This window comes from Doryrhamphus excisus, linkage group LG18 (assembly GCF_037039965.1).
Source record: "Doryrhamphus excisus strain RoL-2023G ecotype Guam linkage group LG18, RoL_Dexc_Guam_v1.1, whole genome shotgun sequence".
Lineage (NCBI taxonomy): Eukaryota > Metazoa > Chordata > Actinopteri > Syngnathiformes > Syngnathidae > Doryrhamphus > Doryrhamphus excisus.
The window spans coordinates 15904214-15921632 of record NC_136374.1 but is presented as its reverse complement, the minus strand read 5'-3'; the positions used below and the strand labels follow the sequence as shown (position 1 = coordinate 15921632).

Here is a 17419-nt window from a genome sequence, read left to right as displayed (position 1 = left end):
ATTTGTATTTATGGTATAAAAATGTACTCACCGATGGGCTACATGGTGGCTGAGTGGATACCAATGGGGTCAAGGGTTCAAACTTTGTCCCTGTGGCTTCATCATTCATTTTCCATGCGGCTTGTCCTCACTAAGGTAGAGGGGGTATACACACACAGGCAGAACATGCAAACACCAATACAAATAGAAGGTGATAACTTATGTTTACCAAGCTTAAACTCAACTCACAGCTCATGATGTCACTTCCTGTCCACGCTGGAACGCCATTTATTGCAACACACATTTATGATTGTTTACATACCCTTAGTATGGCTACAATATTGGGCCATGAGGGCGTGGAGGGGTCGAGTGGTTCGTGCACAGGATACACAGCAAGGAGACACAGGTTCGATTCCCCCTCTCAGGCATTTCTGTGTGGAGTTTGCATGTTCTCCAGGTACTCCCATTTGCCTGTGATTGGCTGGCGACCACCTCTCGCTCGAAGACAGCTGGGATAGGCTCCAGCTATAACACAGTACAGTTCATTCATTCATTCATTTTCTACCGCTTTTTCCTCAAGGGTCGCAGGGTGCTGGAGCCTATCCCAGCTGTCTTCTACACCCTGGACTGGTGGTCAGCCAATCACAGGGCACATAATGTGGGAGGAAACCGGAGTACCCGGAGAAAACAGAGATGCCCAGGGGGGGAATCGAACCCGGATCTCTTGCTGTGTGGCTTGCGCGCTAACCACTTCTCCACCGTTCTCATACCTCATACAGTGAAGTGAAAATATATTCATTCATTCATTTTCTACCCCATTTTCTACCGCCTATCCCAGCTGTCTTTGGGCGGGAGGCAGGGTACACCCTGGACTGGTGGCCAGCCAATCACAGGGCACATATAGACAAACAACCATTCACACTCACATTCATACCTATGGACAATTTAGAGTCGCTAATTAACCTAGCATGTTTTTGGAATGTGGGAGAAAAACGGAGTACCCGGAGAAAACATGTAAACTCCACACAGAGATGGCAGAGGGTGGAATTGAACCCTGGTCTCCTAGCTGTGAGGTCTGCACGCTAACCACTCAAACACCGTGCAGCCCAACACAGTACAATATTCATTCATTCATTCATTTTCTACTGCTTTTTCCTCACAAGGATCACGGGGGGTGCTGGAGCCTATCCCATCTGTAGACAAACAACCATTCGCCAATTAACCTAGCATGTTTTTGGAATGTGGGAGAAAAACCGGAGTACCCGGAGAAAACCCACGCATGCACAAGAAGAACATGCAAACTCCGAGGGTGGAATTGAACCCTGGTCTCCTATCTGTGAGGTCTGCACGCTAACCACTAGCCCAACACAGTACAATATGACAAAAAAAAAAATCCTGACCTTTTTTGTGGCCTATTTTGAGCACCATCTTATGTATTATTTACATATCCTTCATGGAGGTGTGTATGTAAGAAGAGCGATTGTGTCATATGTTCATATGTGACGAATCAAGGTTGCTGAACGAAGCGTCTTTCTGAATAGGGAGGGATGGGGGGTTTATGTGGGAAAGTGTCCGGTGCTGAGAGGGGGGCGATCAGATCAGATCATCGCTCACCATAAGGGGGAGACAACGTCAGCTCGGCCGGAGCAAAGGAAGGGCTTTTCATCCACACAACCAGCTTGAGTGTTTTGTTTTTTTTAATACTAATAACTTGTATTCAACACGAACGGCTAATTGTCCCTGCGACACTTTTAATCCGATTCATGAGCGCCGTTCGTTTGCACCGACTCATGATCGCCGCCTCGGCTGCTTTGGGCGTCCTCCGCTCGGCGTGAAATGGGATGACATGGGATTGTTCATGTCGAGCCATATCTTGAGGATCCTGGGCTTTGTCTTAGGTAAGGCGTCCACGGCGATAAGCATTTATTGTGTTTTATATATATATTAAAGTGTGACATCATGGCGGAGGGATGCTACACCAGACTTGGTGAATGTGAGCTAGCCGGGCTGCAACGTGTCATTCGTGTCATTGTTCGTGCAAGTTTCACATTTTGGTAGATGGATTTTTTGTAAAAACGCAATACTGTGAGCAAGTTTGAGTTTTTTTTTTTTAACTGTAAACAGATTTAAAATAAAAGATGCAAGACAGATGCAATCATTATCGCCATGTCGTCTGTCTGTAGTCACAAATGAGTCTTTTTGTCGATGTATGTTTATTATTATTATTATAATTGTCACGACCATTACGTTACATGAAGCAGACCCACCTTTTACAAATGCTACAGAGGCCCTGAAAATTATTTTCAATTATTATAATTAATATTATTATTAATATTATTAAATATGTATATATATATTTTCACTGTTTCACCAAATATATTTATGTTAATGTACGCCCCCAGAGTATTATTGTCTTCATTCATTTTCTACCGCTTTTTCCTCACGAGGGTTGCAAGGGTGCTGGAGCCTATCCCAGCTGTCCTCTACACCCTGGACTGGTGGCCAGCCAATCACAGGGCACATATAGACAAACAACCATTCACAATCACATTCATACCTATGGACAATTTGGAGTGGCTAATTAACCTAGCATGTTTTTGGAATAAATAATCAGTTCCCAGTTCCACATGTCCGAAAAGGAGTAGGAAGAAGCAAAGCTTATTAAATCCTACCCCTCCACCTGGTACTTTTACAATCAGTAACTGTTACATTTGTTCACTTCCTGCTTTCCTAATATAGTTGAAGTTTTTTTTTATCACGTACCTTAATAAGCAAAGCTTATTAAATCCTAAACCCTCCATCTGGTACTTTTACAATCAGTAACTGTTACATTTGTTCACTTCCTGCTTTCCTAATATAATTTAAGTTTTTTTTTTATCACGTACCGAAGTACAAGGTGATATGAGCATCCAATGACATAATGGTTACCATGGCTTTGCTACTACCAAATTCCATATGCATTGATCAGGCCGTTTTTTGGTCACTTTGCGTGTTGTTTTCAGTGTTCCTCCCCGTCGCCATATTGGCGGACTCTGAAGATGTAAAGTGCGAGAACGTGTATAAGGACTTCTCCGACTGCGTCCTGGAGCTGGGGGAGAGCATGGACAACTATCAGGAGAACGTGACCAGCGAGAGGGGAGTAGCGGCTGTGTGCAGGTGACATATTGCATCTTGTTAGATTGTGCAGTGCGCTGCCGAGTATATACATTTCAATAATCTTTGATTCATAACCGAGCAGAATACTTTGACGTATGTGACAGAGGTTATCGTCCACGTGGAAGAAGACAGGAATGAATGGCGTCGAAAGCGACTGAGCCACTATTCTAAATAATTTATGACTTTATGCCGCAACGGTAATGAAATTCCGTAGACTGTTAAGTCATTGTTATTGCACTCCGCCGCCACCCCGGCATAGACGCAGCTTTTTCCACACGAGCCTTCTGTTGAATAATTGCCACTTGCGGCATCATCTGTGATATTGTTTCTTTCTTGGATGCGGTTGCCATGGTAGTTAAAGCTCAGTCTGACTTACTGCGAGACACTGTATCCATCGCAGTGATCGTATGTATATTTTTTTGCTATTCATTTGTTTGAATCCAGATTAGAGTTGCAACAAACCATTACCTTAATAATTGATTAATTGGTCGATTATTTTCTAGATTAATCGTATATATATTTTTTGCTATTCATTTGTTTGAATCCAGATTAGAGTTGCAACAAACCATTACTTTAATAATTAATTGGTTGATTATTTTCTAGATTAATCGTATATATATATTTTTTGCTATTCATTTGTTTGAATCCAGATTAGAATTACAACAAACCATGACTTTAGTAATTGATTAATTGGCCGATTATTTTCTAGATTAATCGTATAATTTTTTTTGCTATTCGTTTGAATCCATATTAGAGTTGCAACAAACCATGACTTTAGTAATTGATTAATTGGTTGATTATTTTCTAGATTAATCGTATATATATTTTTGCTATTCATTTGTTTGAATCCAGATTAGAGTTGCAACAAACCATTACTTTAATAATTGATTAATTGGTTGATTATTTTCTAGATTAATCGTATATATATATTTTTTGCTATTCATTTGTTTGAATCCAGATTAGAGTTGCAACAAACCATTACTTTAATAATTGATTAATTGGTCGATTATTTTCTAGATTAATCGTATATATTTTTTTGCTATTCATTTGTTTGAATCCAGATTAGAGTTGCAACAAACCATTACTTTAATTGATTAGTTGGTTGATTATTTTCTAGATTAATCGTATATATATATTTTTTGCTATTCATTTGTTTGAATCCAGATTAGAGTTGCAACAAACCATTACTTTAATAATTGATTAATTGGTTGATTATTTTCTAGATTAATCGTATATATATATTTTTTTTGCTATTCATTTGTTTGAATCCAGATTAGAGTTGCAACAAACCATGACTTTAGTACTTACTGGCAAGTCAACAAAGCTACATAACAGCCAGGATGGGAGAATTTCTGAAAAAAAAATGGCAGACGACTTGACTGACCGCCATGATCTGATGATCCTTTATATGCCGCAGCCACTGGGAAGCTTTCCACACGTGTGCCCTGACGGCGTTGTCCGACTGCCAGCAAGAAGTCAGTTCCATCTGGGAGACGCTGAGGCAGGACTCCCAGAAGATTCGCTTTCAGGGGAGCTTGTTCGACCTGTGCAGCCCCAGCTCGTCTCCTAGCATGAGTTCGCCCGTGGCGGCGTTGACCTTGCCCCTCACCGCCATGTTGCTCACAACCGGGCCCAGATGGTCCTTCATGTAGGGGGCCGCCGAAGGGGGGTGGAAGTACTTAGGTAAGGGACACCGGGGGTTCAGTCTTCCCAAGCACAAGCTAAAGCCAAGGAGTATCTTAATAAGTCAATCTTACATACTAATATTATTCATATTAGTGTGATTTTAAAAGCAATGTTAACACGTCAAAACAGTCAAAAGACTCAGCAGTTAGCGATAGCATCCCCTGCGTCAGTACGCTGAATATGACACTGCAGCTAGCTAGTTAGCTTAGCTTTGAATATACAGTTACTACAACTTGATTTTATACTTCAACTCTATTAAGTGATAAGAACTAAAATGATGAACACACTATAAAAAGTCACTATACCACAAATGGAGAAGAAGCTAAGTGGATTCTGTACCTTAAGTTAGGATATTGCTAAGCTAGGCTAACTATCCCATAGGCTAACTATCCGATATCTATGTTTGACCTAAATATACTCTTATGTCAAACATGTCCTTAGTTCAGGAAAATAGTCATATTTTAAAGTAAGAATTGAAATATTTGTTGGCCCAAAACTTTTAAATCAATATCAGAATTCGTTTTCATTTGTTTGAATCCAGATTAGAGTTGCAACAAACCATTACTTTAGTAATTGATTAATTGGTCGATTATTTTCTAGATTAATCGTATATATTTTTTTGCTATTCATTTGTTTGAATCCAGATTAGAGTTGCAACAAACCATTACTTTAATAATTGATTAATTGGTTGATTATTTTCTAGATTAATCATATATATATTTTTTGCTATTCATTTGTTTGAATCCAGATTAGAGTTGCAACAAACCATGACTTTAGTAATTGATTAATTGGTCGATTATTTTCTAGATTAATCTTTTTTTTTTTTTTTGCTATTCATTTGTTTGAATCCAGATTAGAGTTGCAACGAACCATTACTTTAGTAATTGATTAATTGGTCGATTATTTTCTAGATTAATTGTATATTTTTTTTGCTATTCATTTGTTTGAATCCAGATTAGAGCTGCAACAAACCATTACTTTAGTAATTGATTAATTGGTTGATTATTTTTGTAGATTAATCATATATATATATATATATTTTTCATATAGCAAAGACTAAGGAAATGTAAAAAAACAGTCACATTTGAGAGACTAAAATCAGGATATTTAGTTTATTTTAAAATGAAAATGATTAATTGATGATCAAAATAGTTGTCGATTAATTGGCTCATCGATCAATCATTGATTAATCATTGCAGCTATAATCTAGATTCAATAAAAACATGTTTAAGAAGCGTTAGCATTACCATAATCTCTAAGATTATAAATGCTATCATGCAGTTTAGCTTAATGAGCAAACCTGTTCAGTAAAATATTTATTCTTGACTGTTATCGCAACATTAAAAAAGGTTGAAATAATAAATAGGTGGATATTGTAAAATACGACAATCAAATTGTTCCTTTACCGTTACCCCCCCCCCCCCCCCAACACCCATTTGTGGTTGCTGTTTATTGCTGCTTGCTCAGACGCCAAAAAGGTATCTGTGCTTTTGTGCATGTTAATGATTTTTAAAGCTTTTTTAATTTGCTATCCAGCCGTTTACAAGGCCAATAAGTCAAATAATACATTTTGTAACACAGGGGCATTTTTTTTTGTTGAAAAATTCAATTTTATACTGTACTGCTCTAGAAATAGATTACAAGATGTAAATTAGAAAAATTCCAAGTTTAGCTTCTTCATTTATATATTTCACATGCGTAATTGTTTAGATTTTTGAGGGCTGTTTTTCATATTTTCAATATAATAATGACATGATTATTTTGTTTTATTTTGCATCATCCCTAACTATTTGTTGCATCCGGTCGATAAACCGTCACAAATGGTTTAAATTAGGAAATTTGCATTGATAGACCCCCAATTTGCACAGCACTAAATAGTCGTGTAGACTTGCTGGTAATGAGCAGCAGCAGCAGCACCGTCTATTTTTAGCATCACCGTGCTGTCCATGCCAACGTTTCCAGCAAATGCTATCATTTGTTTCTCTTGCCATATAAAAATGCATGACCATTTTTTTTTTTTTGTGAGTGTGCTGCAGATAATCCAAGATTCTGTTGATTTTTCCCTGATTTGTGCATGAAGATATAAGACTATAAAACAACCTTTTTTTTTTTTTTTTTTTTTTACTTCATAAGCCACCTTCTCCCTCTATCGGCATGTTTGTTTCAATTCACTCGTTATTGTTAAGCAGGTGCTAGCATGATGTCATCCATTGTGTGTCTGCGGTGGTGAGAAATATCCGATTGTCCTCAAAGCATGAGCAATACGGTCATATTTTCAGAGAGGACTCCCTGTGTATTTGAAGAGCGCATGAAAAAAAACTATATTTGATAAGGGGGAATACAACTCTGAATGTATACTATAAAATAAAATGGTTTTTTTTTGTGTCTGCTAACAGAAAAAAAGCACATTATTTAATAGACTGTATCAATAAGAAGCAATATATAGCAAAGTATTGTGTTTGTAATAAAGCACCAGCACTGTAAAACATACAGCTATGGCTTGTCATTGCATTTCGGACTAATAATGATAAAGTTCGGATCTACGAGTGGTGGAAGAGCGGAGGATGTAATCAATGAGCGGGAAATGGGTCAGAAAGAGTGATGACTTTTTTTTTTTTTTTTTTTTAAATACGACTCCTTTACAACAGAGTTTCTGTTTCCAGCCTCCCCTCCAGCAGAGTGTCGGTAATGAGGACCATAACAAGCAGGTTTCCACCCATCTGCTTGTTTTTTTTCCACCTGGACACTTTAAGTGTAGTAGGAGGAAAATGAAGGATCATGGCCCCCGAGGTGGAAGCCCTTTATAGGACTCTGACCGCACTGAAGACCTGAGAGACCCAATTATCTTCCGCCATTTTCTACCGCTTTTCCTCACAAGGGTCGTGGAGGGGGGGGGGGTGCTGGAGCCTATCCCAGCTGTCTTCGTGCAAGAGGCGGGGGTACACCCCGGACCGGTCACCAGCCAATCACAGGGGCACATATAGACAAACAACCATTCACACTCACATTCATACCTATGGACAATTTGGAGTCGCTAATTAACCTAGCATGTTTTTGGAATGTGGGAGGAAAGCGGAGTACCCGGAGAAAACAGAGATGCCCAAGGGGGGAATCGAACCCGGATCTCTTGCTGTGTGGCTTGCGCGCTAACCACTTCTCCACCGTTCTCATACATCATACAGTGAAGTGAAAATATATTCATTCATTCATTTTCTACCCCATTTTCTACTGCCTATCCCAGCTGTCTTTGGGCGGGAGGCAGGGTACACCCTGGACTGGTGGCCAGCCAATCACAGGGCACATATAGACAAACAACCATTCACACTCACATTCATACCTATGGACAATTTGGAGTCGCTAATTAACCTAGCATGTTTTTGGAATGTGGGAGGGAACCGGAGTACCCGGAGAAAACCCACGCATGCACGGGGGAGAACATGCAAACGCCACACAGAGATGGCCGAGGGTGGGATTGAACCCTAGCTGTGAGGTCTGCGCGCTAACCACTCGACCACCGTGCCGCCCCGCTTTAGTGGTTATCACTCACTTCATAACTCTTAATTCAGACGTAGAATTTGCTACATTTAAGTATGCTAACAAGTCGTTTAGGTCGAGTGGTTAGTGTGCAGGCTTCACAGCTAGGAGACCAGGGTTCAATCCCACCCTCTGCCATCTCTGTGTGGACCAGCTCTAGACCCTTGCAAAGGGTACATATGCTTTGGAGAATAGAAAAAAAAAACAATACCGGCTGAAATGGGTTTCATCAGTTCAGGCATCGAGTCCGGATGTCCGTGGTGAGGTGTTTCTGGGCATGCCCAGCTGGGAGAAGACCCCGGGGAAGACCTAGGACACATCGGAGGGATTTTGTCTCACATCTGGCTTGGAAACACCTTAGTGTCCTCCTGGTGGAACAGAAAGAGGTCTGGACTTCCCTACTGAGACCGAGATCCAGATCAGCGGAAGAAAATAAAACGGAATGGAATTACAATTCCTCATAAAATTACAACTTTATTCTATTTTTTTTGTTTGTTTGTTTCAATGTGGCCCTGATACTCCTTTATACTAAACTACAACGTAAAAACTTGCAATAATTATTAACGGCAGACAATGTAATTCTATGCTATCAAAGCTAGGATTTGTATATCAGCCAATAGAATTCAGATGTCCCGTCACGTCATTTCATTCATTAAGACAAGATTTTTAAAATCTCATAATAATGCTAAAACCGTTCCTGAACTAAATAAAAACATGAGCTAGCAGACACAGCTTTCTGAAACTGGTAAGTGTGCAAAGGAGTGTCTGTGGACCGCACGAGGGCGTCGGTTTCAAATAACGCTAGCGTTTGCGTTCCACTTAAACCGGCTTGCAGCCAAACGAAGACATTTAACAGTAAGTTTGAACTAGTTACTTTCTATGAGCCGAGATCACAACCGTTTATACAGACTTCTACGGCCAGAGGTCCATTGTCATGTCAATCAAAAGGCGCTTACGTTTTTTTTCAGGTTTCAAGACAAAAATTATACACTTTGTACGACTTCATGCAGCTTCCATACGCCCAACTTGTTGGTTTCGTGCACCCCACATACACTACCGCTCAAAAGTTTGGGATCACTTGGAAATTTTTTTTTCGTACAGTCTGAGATATGGATTTTTCTTGGCAGTCCGGGACCCTGAAGTGGCCATTTCACTGTTGATACCGACACTGATGTTTGACGGCTACTATTTAGTGCAGCTGCCAGGTGACAACCTCTGAGGCGTCTTTGTCTTAAACTACACACTCAGATATGCAGCGTTTTTCTGTCCTTGTTAGACCCAGTTTGTGCCGCTCTCTGAATGGAGTAGTTAACAGCATGGTAAGAGATTTTGGTTTTTGTTTATAGATTTTTAGATGGCTTTTCTAATAATATATTAGCCTTATAAAATAATGAACTTGGCTTAGCAGCCATACCAGGAGATTGATGCAGATGACTGACAGTTGTTGATAGTAGGCCTCTATGCAAAAATGGACATCCTTCTTTGAAAATCATCTGATTCATTTTAATTGTTTTCATTTAAATGCAGGCGGCACGGCGGTCGAGTGGTTAGCGCGCAGACCTCGCAGCTAGGAGACTAGGGTTCAATTCCACCCTCGGCCATCTCTGTGTGGAGTTTGCATGTTCTCCCCGTGGATTTTCTCCGGGTACTCCGGTTTCCTCCCACATTCCAAAAACATGCTAGGTTAATTAGCGACTCCAAATTGTCCATAATTATGAACGTGAGTGTGAATGGTTGTTTGTCTATATGTGCCCTGTGATTGGCTGGCCACCAGTCCAGGGTGTACACCGCCTCTCGCCCGAAGACAACTGGGATAGGCTCCAGCACCCCCCACGACCCTTGTGAGGAAAAAGTGGTAGAAAATGAATGAATGAATAATAATTTCTTTGGAAAACAAAGAAATTTGCAAGTGATCCCAAACTTTTAAGCGGTATTGTACATAATTAGTGTGTCCAACACATGTCCAGATATTTCATACGTCCTCCATACGTGTCAAGATCTTATTCCTTCAATCATCCGGTTGTGACCTAGGCTACAGGAATAACACATCTTAAACCGTTATGAGGGTCTTATATACGTATATCTATATCACTGTAGTGAATCCTGAGGCAAAAAAAAAAAGAAATGGGGAGAAAAAAAAAGGGGCAACCAACATCGTCTCTGGTAAGAATTAAAGTGTGTCTTAATACGCTGCACACATAAAACCGTCCTCCAGGCAGTCAAATAGGCAGTTGGTAATAAAAGTTGGTAATAAATAGGCCAGTGCATCTGATGCAAGCAGATACAACCATCCAGTCATCTACATGTGCCGTGTTCACTTTTTATGAGCAGAGGAAAATGATCCTCCTGTGAAAAACGTTCCTTTTGGAGTCAACTGTCCATTCATCATCAGCACGTGTCCCCAAAAAAAAAAAAAAAAAAAAAAAAAAAAAATAGAATTCAAAGATTAGACTTGGGTCCGGAATTGACTGGGATGGCCCTGAGCTCAGTCCGCATGCACAAGTACTCTCCGATTACCGCCATCAACGCCATGCAGGCCACATTGACGAGCCACCAGGACAGCGAGGAGGGAAGATGCCAATTATAAATCCAACAGCCGATTAAATGGAAGAAGTGCACAGTGACGGTGAAATCCAGGCACTGCTTCCCTCGGCGGATGAAGAACCACAGGCCCAGAGCGCTACAGCAACGATACATGAAAAAATACACAGTTAAGTATTATCAGAACAAATTAACATGTGATTTGTATAGCTCTTTATCCGAACGCTAGGGGGCAGCATTTTCTAGAGAGTCAACTCAGTGAATAACCAGACCTTGTTAGATGGCTCTGTCGCTAGAAAATAATGGCAATTAAAGAGAGAAGAAGACTGTCAATGGAGGTGGAAGTAATCAATGTGTTATAATAGTCAATTTAATTGCAAATGTTGATCCGAAATCAGAGAACGTGTATGCAAAAGTGGATTAAAAGTACTCTGTTTACACACAATGTACAAAAATCACAGCTTTTACAGTCTACGTCACCAAGAAAAGAGGTTAATTTTTTTTTTTCAACCTACTTAGGATGGTTTGGAGGTCCAGGAATTAGACACGTTAGCTTATGCTGGCGTATTGCGCCTGTTGTGAGATCATTTAAACTTGCAATAAAAGCCGAACAACTACTGGCACCTAGTAACCAATGCAGAATACTACATTTACAAGTTGTGAATGCTTCATTTAAAAATATGGACAATTTATGTAAATATGCATATTTTGTAGCTAATCCTAGGCTGTAATCAACCACAAAAATTGTGAACATTTATTCATTTATGTATGAAAAAAAATGCTTCATTTAAAAATAAGGACAATTTTCGTAAATATGCATATTTTGTAGCTAATCCTAGGTTTAGGCTTTTTCATTAATGTATGAAAAACCGTGATAAGTTGAGCAAAAAAAATTGGGATGTCTGATACTGGCTTTCCGGTTTTCATGAACGGGAAAACAATCAGATACCGAGGCCAATTGATATTTATCGGCGCAGATATTTAACGGACAGCCCTAAAAAAATTGTCATTGTCCAAATATTCACAATTATAGTCTTGTTAAATATTACAATCTCATAAAGCCTTACCAGGTAAGAGAGTTCAAAACAAAAGCCATCATTGAGAGCCTCCCCTGCATTGTTGCAAAACCCAGGACCTGGTAAAGATATAAGAAAGGTGTCACGGTGCAAAGAAACAAACAAAGAAAGAAAGAAACATTAAAAAGAAACGTACTTCATAGCTGAAAATTTGGTCAAGTGAGCGATGTGTTTCCACTAGACTGTCCACTCCTGCCAACCATAAGCCCAGAAAGCTGTAGTAGATACACTGCATCAACACTATTTGACACACAATCAGGATGGGGTCCCAGATGTAACTACGGAAGTGACTGGTCATTGTGGACTGAAAGTGCTGGTGCAGGCCCAAAGGATGCTTTCAGATGGCTCCCTGATGTGCCATCCACAGATTTTTTTATCTCAATATCTGGAAAAACAAACACACGGTTATAAATACAAAGAAATTCTAAACAATTCTAAACAACACAACTCCAAATTGTCCATAGGTATGAATGTGAGTGTGAATGGTTGTTTGTCTACATGTACCCTGTCATTGGCTGGTGACCAGTCTCGCCTGAAGACAGTTGGGATAGGCTCCAGCATAGGATTAGCGGCATAGAAAACGGATTGATGGATGGTAGGTACAACTGCACAGCATCACGGTAACAGATGTTTTGGATTTCATAATAATACAACCTTTCCGCTGAGGCCAATCATTACTTTCGTAGAAATAGTTTTCATTACATCGAGATATACGAAGATTTTATGGTAGTTTACCGTACATTTTGTAGAATTCATCATAGTTTATGAAGTTTAGAGTGTGTTTATTGTGGTTTCTATAACCGTCAATCACCAATTACGACGGCCAAACACGCTATAAAATGTTAGCTGGTGGCGAATCAGCTAATCATGACGGTAACGTGTTGAATTATAAACAACAGAGTAAAACACACGTAAACAAATGCGACTGCAGCGTTCAATACGAACCAAATGACACGCAGACATTTAATTATGTCTTAATAGACATACAATACGGACTATCACGACAAGTTAACGGGGCTATTTAAAATGAGAACAGCCGGTATGGCGTCGCTTCAAAAACACACACAGAAGAATGGAACTAACCTGAACATTGAAGTCATTGAAGACAGTTAAGATATCGAATGTGCCGTTTGTAAGAAGAATCCAAAGTGTTTCTTATGGTGCGATAAGTTACAGGCCTGCGTTCCAACCAGACAAGTCTTATGGAAACACAAGTCACTACGGTGAACCGGAAAAGTACTTGACCCGGAACAAAAACTTGTCAGCTCGCTACAGGTTTTCAAAATACAATACTTTATCGTCGGAGAGTAGGTATTTTTTGTCTTATTATACTCCATTAAGGACAGTTTCATGTCGTTTTACATTATATAACATCGTTTTACATTATATGACATCGTTTTTTTGTTTTTGGTTGACATTATTTTCTTTTTCAAGCAGGTGAATATTTATTTTGAAGTCAGATCCTTTTTTAAATTAACTTACTGTTTTTACCCAGAAGAGGGCTTGTGGGCATTTTTATACAGTACAAGATATAATGTCCAAAATGTTTTTTTTAATATGCTTTTTTTATGGGGTCACTCAATTGTCAATGTGAACAAAAATCTTCCGGGAAGTGACGTATATGCGCAAACGCGTGTGTTTACGGAAGTAAAGGTTGCTCGCAATGTGTGTTCTCTTTAACGCGTTTTGTGGCAATTCCAAGGAATTTGTGCAACAGAAGTCAACGTTTTACACGTAGGAGATTAAAAAACAAACGAATCCTTTTTTCCAAAGGTATCTCCCTGTTTTTGAAAAGATTCTTTCTGAAAGAACACATGTTGCCCTCTCTACTATCTCATAATGGTATAATCGTAAATCCTTATGTGTGATTGGCCGCATGGGGTGCCCATCAAAATATGGGCTGAGCGTGAGAACTGAGTGTGCAAAATGAAAATTGCATAACAAATTAGGGAATTGGTTCTCATTGGATGGGAATCAGCCCTTCTGATTCACTAAACCAGGGGTCTCAAACTCAATTTACCTGGGGGCCACTGGAGCTAGGGTCTGGGCAAGGCTGGGCCGCATCAGGTTGTCCAAAAAAAACAAAACGCATTTATTAAAAACAGAAACATATACACATTTTTTCAGTGCTTTGGTTCCGATTTTCTACAATAAAAGTTCTGATAAAACATTCCACTGTTCTCAAATATCAGAATTTTTATTTTTCTGCACAAAATAAGATGAAAAATAAATAAACAAATGAAGAATAAAGAAAATCAATCAATCAGTAATAAATAAATATAATAATAATAAAACGGCAAATAGTAAAAACTTAAGAAACCACATATAGTTGGTGGGTAGACAAGTTTTTTTTTTCAGATTAAAATGAACAAAGCATTATTAGAGCCCTGTAGACATGACAAAACACGACTATAGTCACATTTATACTCTTTTTATTTACAACATATTGCGCAACTGCAGGGTCTTGAGACACATGCTAACTCGCAAACTAGAGAGCTAGCGACCTAAACGGTAGCCTTCAAGTTATTTCCTTTAAACTTAAATAGCCAAAAACTTACCACTTCCACACGGATAGGGAGGATAACTATTAACAGTTATTTAACATGAACATTAATCAAACGTAATAATTTTTTCTGGGTACATGATACCATACAGCATCCATATCAAACTTGCGCGGGCCGCACTAACATTAAACTTTCATATCACGGCAGGGGCCTCAAAGTAGTGTCCTGCGGGCCACATTTGGCCCGCGGGACGCGTGCTTGAGACCCCTGTTTAAGCATTTGTCACATAATTGTCCAAACTGCAGTGTGTGCAGAATAGAATAGAAAATGGTGAGGGCCTAGTACAGCTTTCTGGGGAATTACAGCCTTTGTCGTGATTTCCCCAACTGGTGAAGATGTTTGTGGTCCAAGTGAAGTTGCTGCCTTTCTATTATGTATCATAATAGTAACTATTCATGGAAGAATCATAGAAATTATGCAAAATGCTGAATTCAACTGTCCAATAAGATTGTATAATGAAAACAAGACTAAACATGACCGCTAAGGCAAGGCCTAATGCTGGAGAGGAACCTGCAGGCAGAAGTAGAGCTGAGTCTGTGGAAGCTGTGCTAATTGACAAGTGGCCTCAGGTGTTTCTTGTGGCTCCGCCTAGGAACGGAGGGAGCAGAAGAATCTGAAACAATAACAAAATAAAACACATAAAGGAGCAAAGAGCATGACAAAAAAAAAAAGTCTACTCTATCAGCCGGAATTAAACTAAATTGTTGGTTATGTTAGACAAAGATATTTTATAGGTTTTATTTTCTCTTGACTTTTTTTTGTGTTGTAAAAATCTGTCAAAACTACGTGAACTTGCAGGGCGTGTTTGGCAACGAGACTTACAAGTTCAAGCAATCATATGAGTAGCGCTCGTCAGTGTAAAAAAATCTTTGGCAGCAACTGCAACTTACAGCAGATATTGTGGCTATTAGAGAAACCGTCCGGATTAAAACTGACTTTTGAAGCAAAACCCATAAAGTCAACTGGACCAAGGCATATCAGGTAAATACTTTAAAATAAGAATTCAAGTGTTGTTAGGATTTTGCACAGATAATGCAAATATGGAGGTGAAAGTGAGTGGATTGTGCAGATCCAAGTGTATCAATAGTTCTGCAATATTATACTACAAATGGTTATTAGTATGATGGTAATTAGCAGTCCACTAAAACTTAGAAAAAGATCTTTCTCATATTTAGAACCTCTAGCAGCACATTTAAGTATAATATTTGAGTGATGCTTTTTATTATTCTGCAAGAAGTGGTTAAGTTGTGGGATTTTAGTAATCATATAAAGGATTATTTCAATTTCAAACCAGTTGAAAAATTGCAAAAAGTTACATTTTGCACTGTTCAGGAGGTTTTAAGTCGAGCTTCTAAAATAAAATAAAAAAAAGAAATGGGCGTGAGACAAAAAAAAGGCACATTAAAGTGAAATAGGCTGAAATCTCGGGGAAAAAAATAGAATTGTGAATTATAATATGTCACATATCCCAATTTAACATGTATTCTTGCTCAAAATAAATAAAACAATTTCTGTCTGGTATTCAGACTTTTATGATCCTGTGATGGCAAGCTTTCTCTCATTGAACGCAGTCGGACTGTTGACCTGAGGTTGTACACCAGGGGTCTCAAACTCAATTTACCTGGGGGCCACTGGAGCTAGGATCAGGTTTTCCAAAAAAAAAAAAAACAAACGCATTTATTAAAAACAAAAAAATATACAAACTTTTTCAGTGCTTTGGTTCCGATTTTCTACAGCAAAAGCTCTTAATTTTTATTTTTCTACACAAAATAAGATGAAAAAAATAAACAAATCAAGAATAAAGAAAATCAATCAATCAGTAATAAATAAATATAATAATACAAATAATAAAAACTTAAGAAACCACATATAGTTGGTGGGTAGACAAATGATTTTTTTCCGATTTAAAATGAACAAAGCATTATTAGAGCCCTGTAGACATGACAAAACACGACTATAGTCACATTTATACTCTTTTTATTTACAACATATTGCGCAACTGCAGGGTCTCGAGACACATGCTAACTCGCAAACTAGAGAGCTAGCGACCTAAACGGTAGCCTCCAAGTTATTTCCTTTAAACTTAAATAGCCAAAAACGTACCACTTCCACACGGCTAGGGAGGATAACTATTAACAGTTATTTAACCTTTAACATGAACATGAATCAAACGTAATAATTTTTTCTGGGTACATGACACCTGTGGGACACATTTGGCCCGCGGGCCGCGTGTTTGAGACCCCTGTTTAAAACAGGCACGGGGTTACAAAACCCCCAAAAATGTCATCGGCCCAGAGCCGGAAGATCCCATTGGGTGTCCGTCAAGGCACTGGTGGATGCTCTGCATGAAATGAAGGTTGTCACTGGTGCAGAGCAGTCCAATAAACATTAGAGAAAAAATATATTTTAAATATCACATTTTATTTGTATTTTTGGGGGAGTTTTTATTTTGAATATTTTTTTTAGCGATGGTCTTAAACTTTTTATTAGCTAATGAACAGCCTATTTCGGGTTTAATGAGTATTTGCAATAATTGTTCTTGTTTGCATTTTGAAGCTCTACTTAGAATCTCTTTAACAGTGCAAACATTCTTACAATTTTTCATCTGGTCTTAATATTTGTATTAAGCATTTTATTTACTGTTATTTCTAAATGTGTGAATTTTGATCATTGTTTTTTTTTGTATTTGGGAATTTTAGCTCAATGCATTATTTATTTTTGTTATTTTACTATCCCCCTATCATTTTTTCTTTAGTGTACTATAGTTGCCGCACGGTGGTCGAGTGGTTAGTATGTTGGCCACATAGTGGAATCTCTGCTGTGTGGAGTATGCATGTTCTCCCGTGGGTTTTTTCCAGGTACTCCGGTTTCCTTTCCTAACCC

At 38.8% G+C, this 17419-nt stretch overlaps 2 protein-coding genes across 2 annotated transcripts; one reads left to right on the top strand and one right to left on the bottom strand.

Annotated features, from left to right (window-relative positions):
• The first annotated feature begins 1549 nt into the window (after positions 1 to 1549).
• Positions 1550 to 5854, top strand: LOC131106560 (neuritin-like). The gene is made up of 3 exons (XM_058055744.2): positions 1550 to 1877; positions 2982 to 3135; positions 4553 to 5854. Exons 1-3 carry the CDS (start codon positions 1826 to 1828, stop codon positions 4785 to 4787), a joined length of 441 nt encoding a protein of 146 aa, XP_057911727.2. The 5' UTR covers positions 1550 to 1825; the 3' UTR covers positions 4788 to 5854.
• Positions 5855 to 8282: 2428 nt separating this feature from the next.
• On the bottom strand, positions 8283 to 13211 carry sys1 (SYS1 golgi trafficking protein). Its single transcript, XM_058055742.2, has 4 exons — positions 13056 to 13211; positions 12109 to 12357; positions 11964 to 12031; positions 8283 to 11035 (listed from the first exon to the last, which is right to left on the bottom strand). The coding sequence occupies exons 2-4, from the start codon at positions 12268 to 12270 to the stop codon at positions 10795 to 10797; spliced, it is 471 nt and encodes a 156-aa protein (XP_057911725.1). The 5' UTR covers positions 12271 to 12357; positions 13056 to 13211; the 3' UTR covers positions 8283 to 10794.
• Positions 13212 to 17419: the final 4208 nt, after the last annotated feature.

Bases quoted from the DNA above. Each gene is read 5' to 3' on its own strand.
- sys1 (XM_058055742.2), bottom strand. From the start codon at position 12,270: ATGACCAGTCACTTCCGTAGTTACATCTGGGACCCCATCCTGATTGTG. The intron at 12,032-12,108 runs GTACGTTTCTTT...TATCTTTACCAG, and splicing joins ACCAAATTTTCAGCTATGAA to GTCCTGGGTTTTGCAACAAT. The intron at 11,036-11,963 runs GTAAGGCTTTAT...TCGTTGCTGTAG, and splicing joins GTTTTGAACTCTCTTACCTG to CGCTCTGGGCCTGTGGTTCT.
- LOC131106560 (XM_058055744.2), top strand. From the start codon at position 1,826: ATGGGATTGTTCATGTCGAGCCATATCTTGAGGATCCTGGGCTTTGTC. The intron at 1,878-2,981 runs GTAAGGCGTCCA...TGTTGTTTTCAG, and splicing joins GATCCTGGGCTTTGTCTTAG to TGTTCCTCCCCGTCGCCATA. The intron at 3,136-4,552 runs GTGACATATTGC...TATATGCCGCAG, and splicing joins GGAGTAGCGGCTGTGTGCAG to CCACTGGGAAGCTTTCCACA.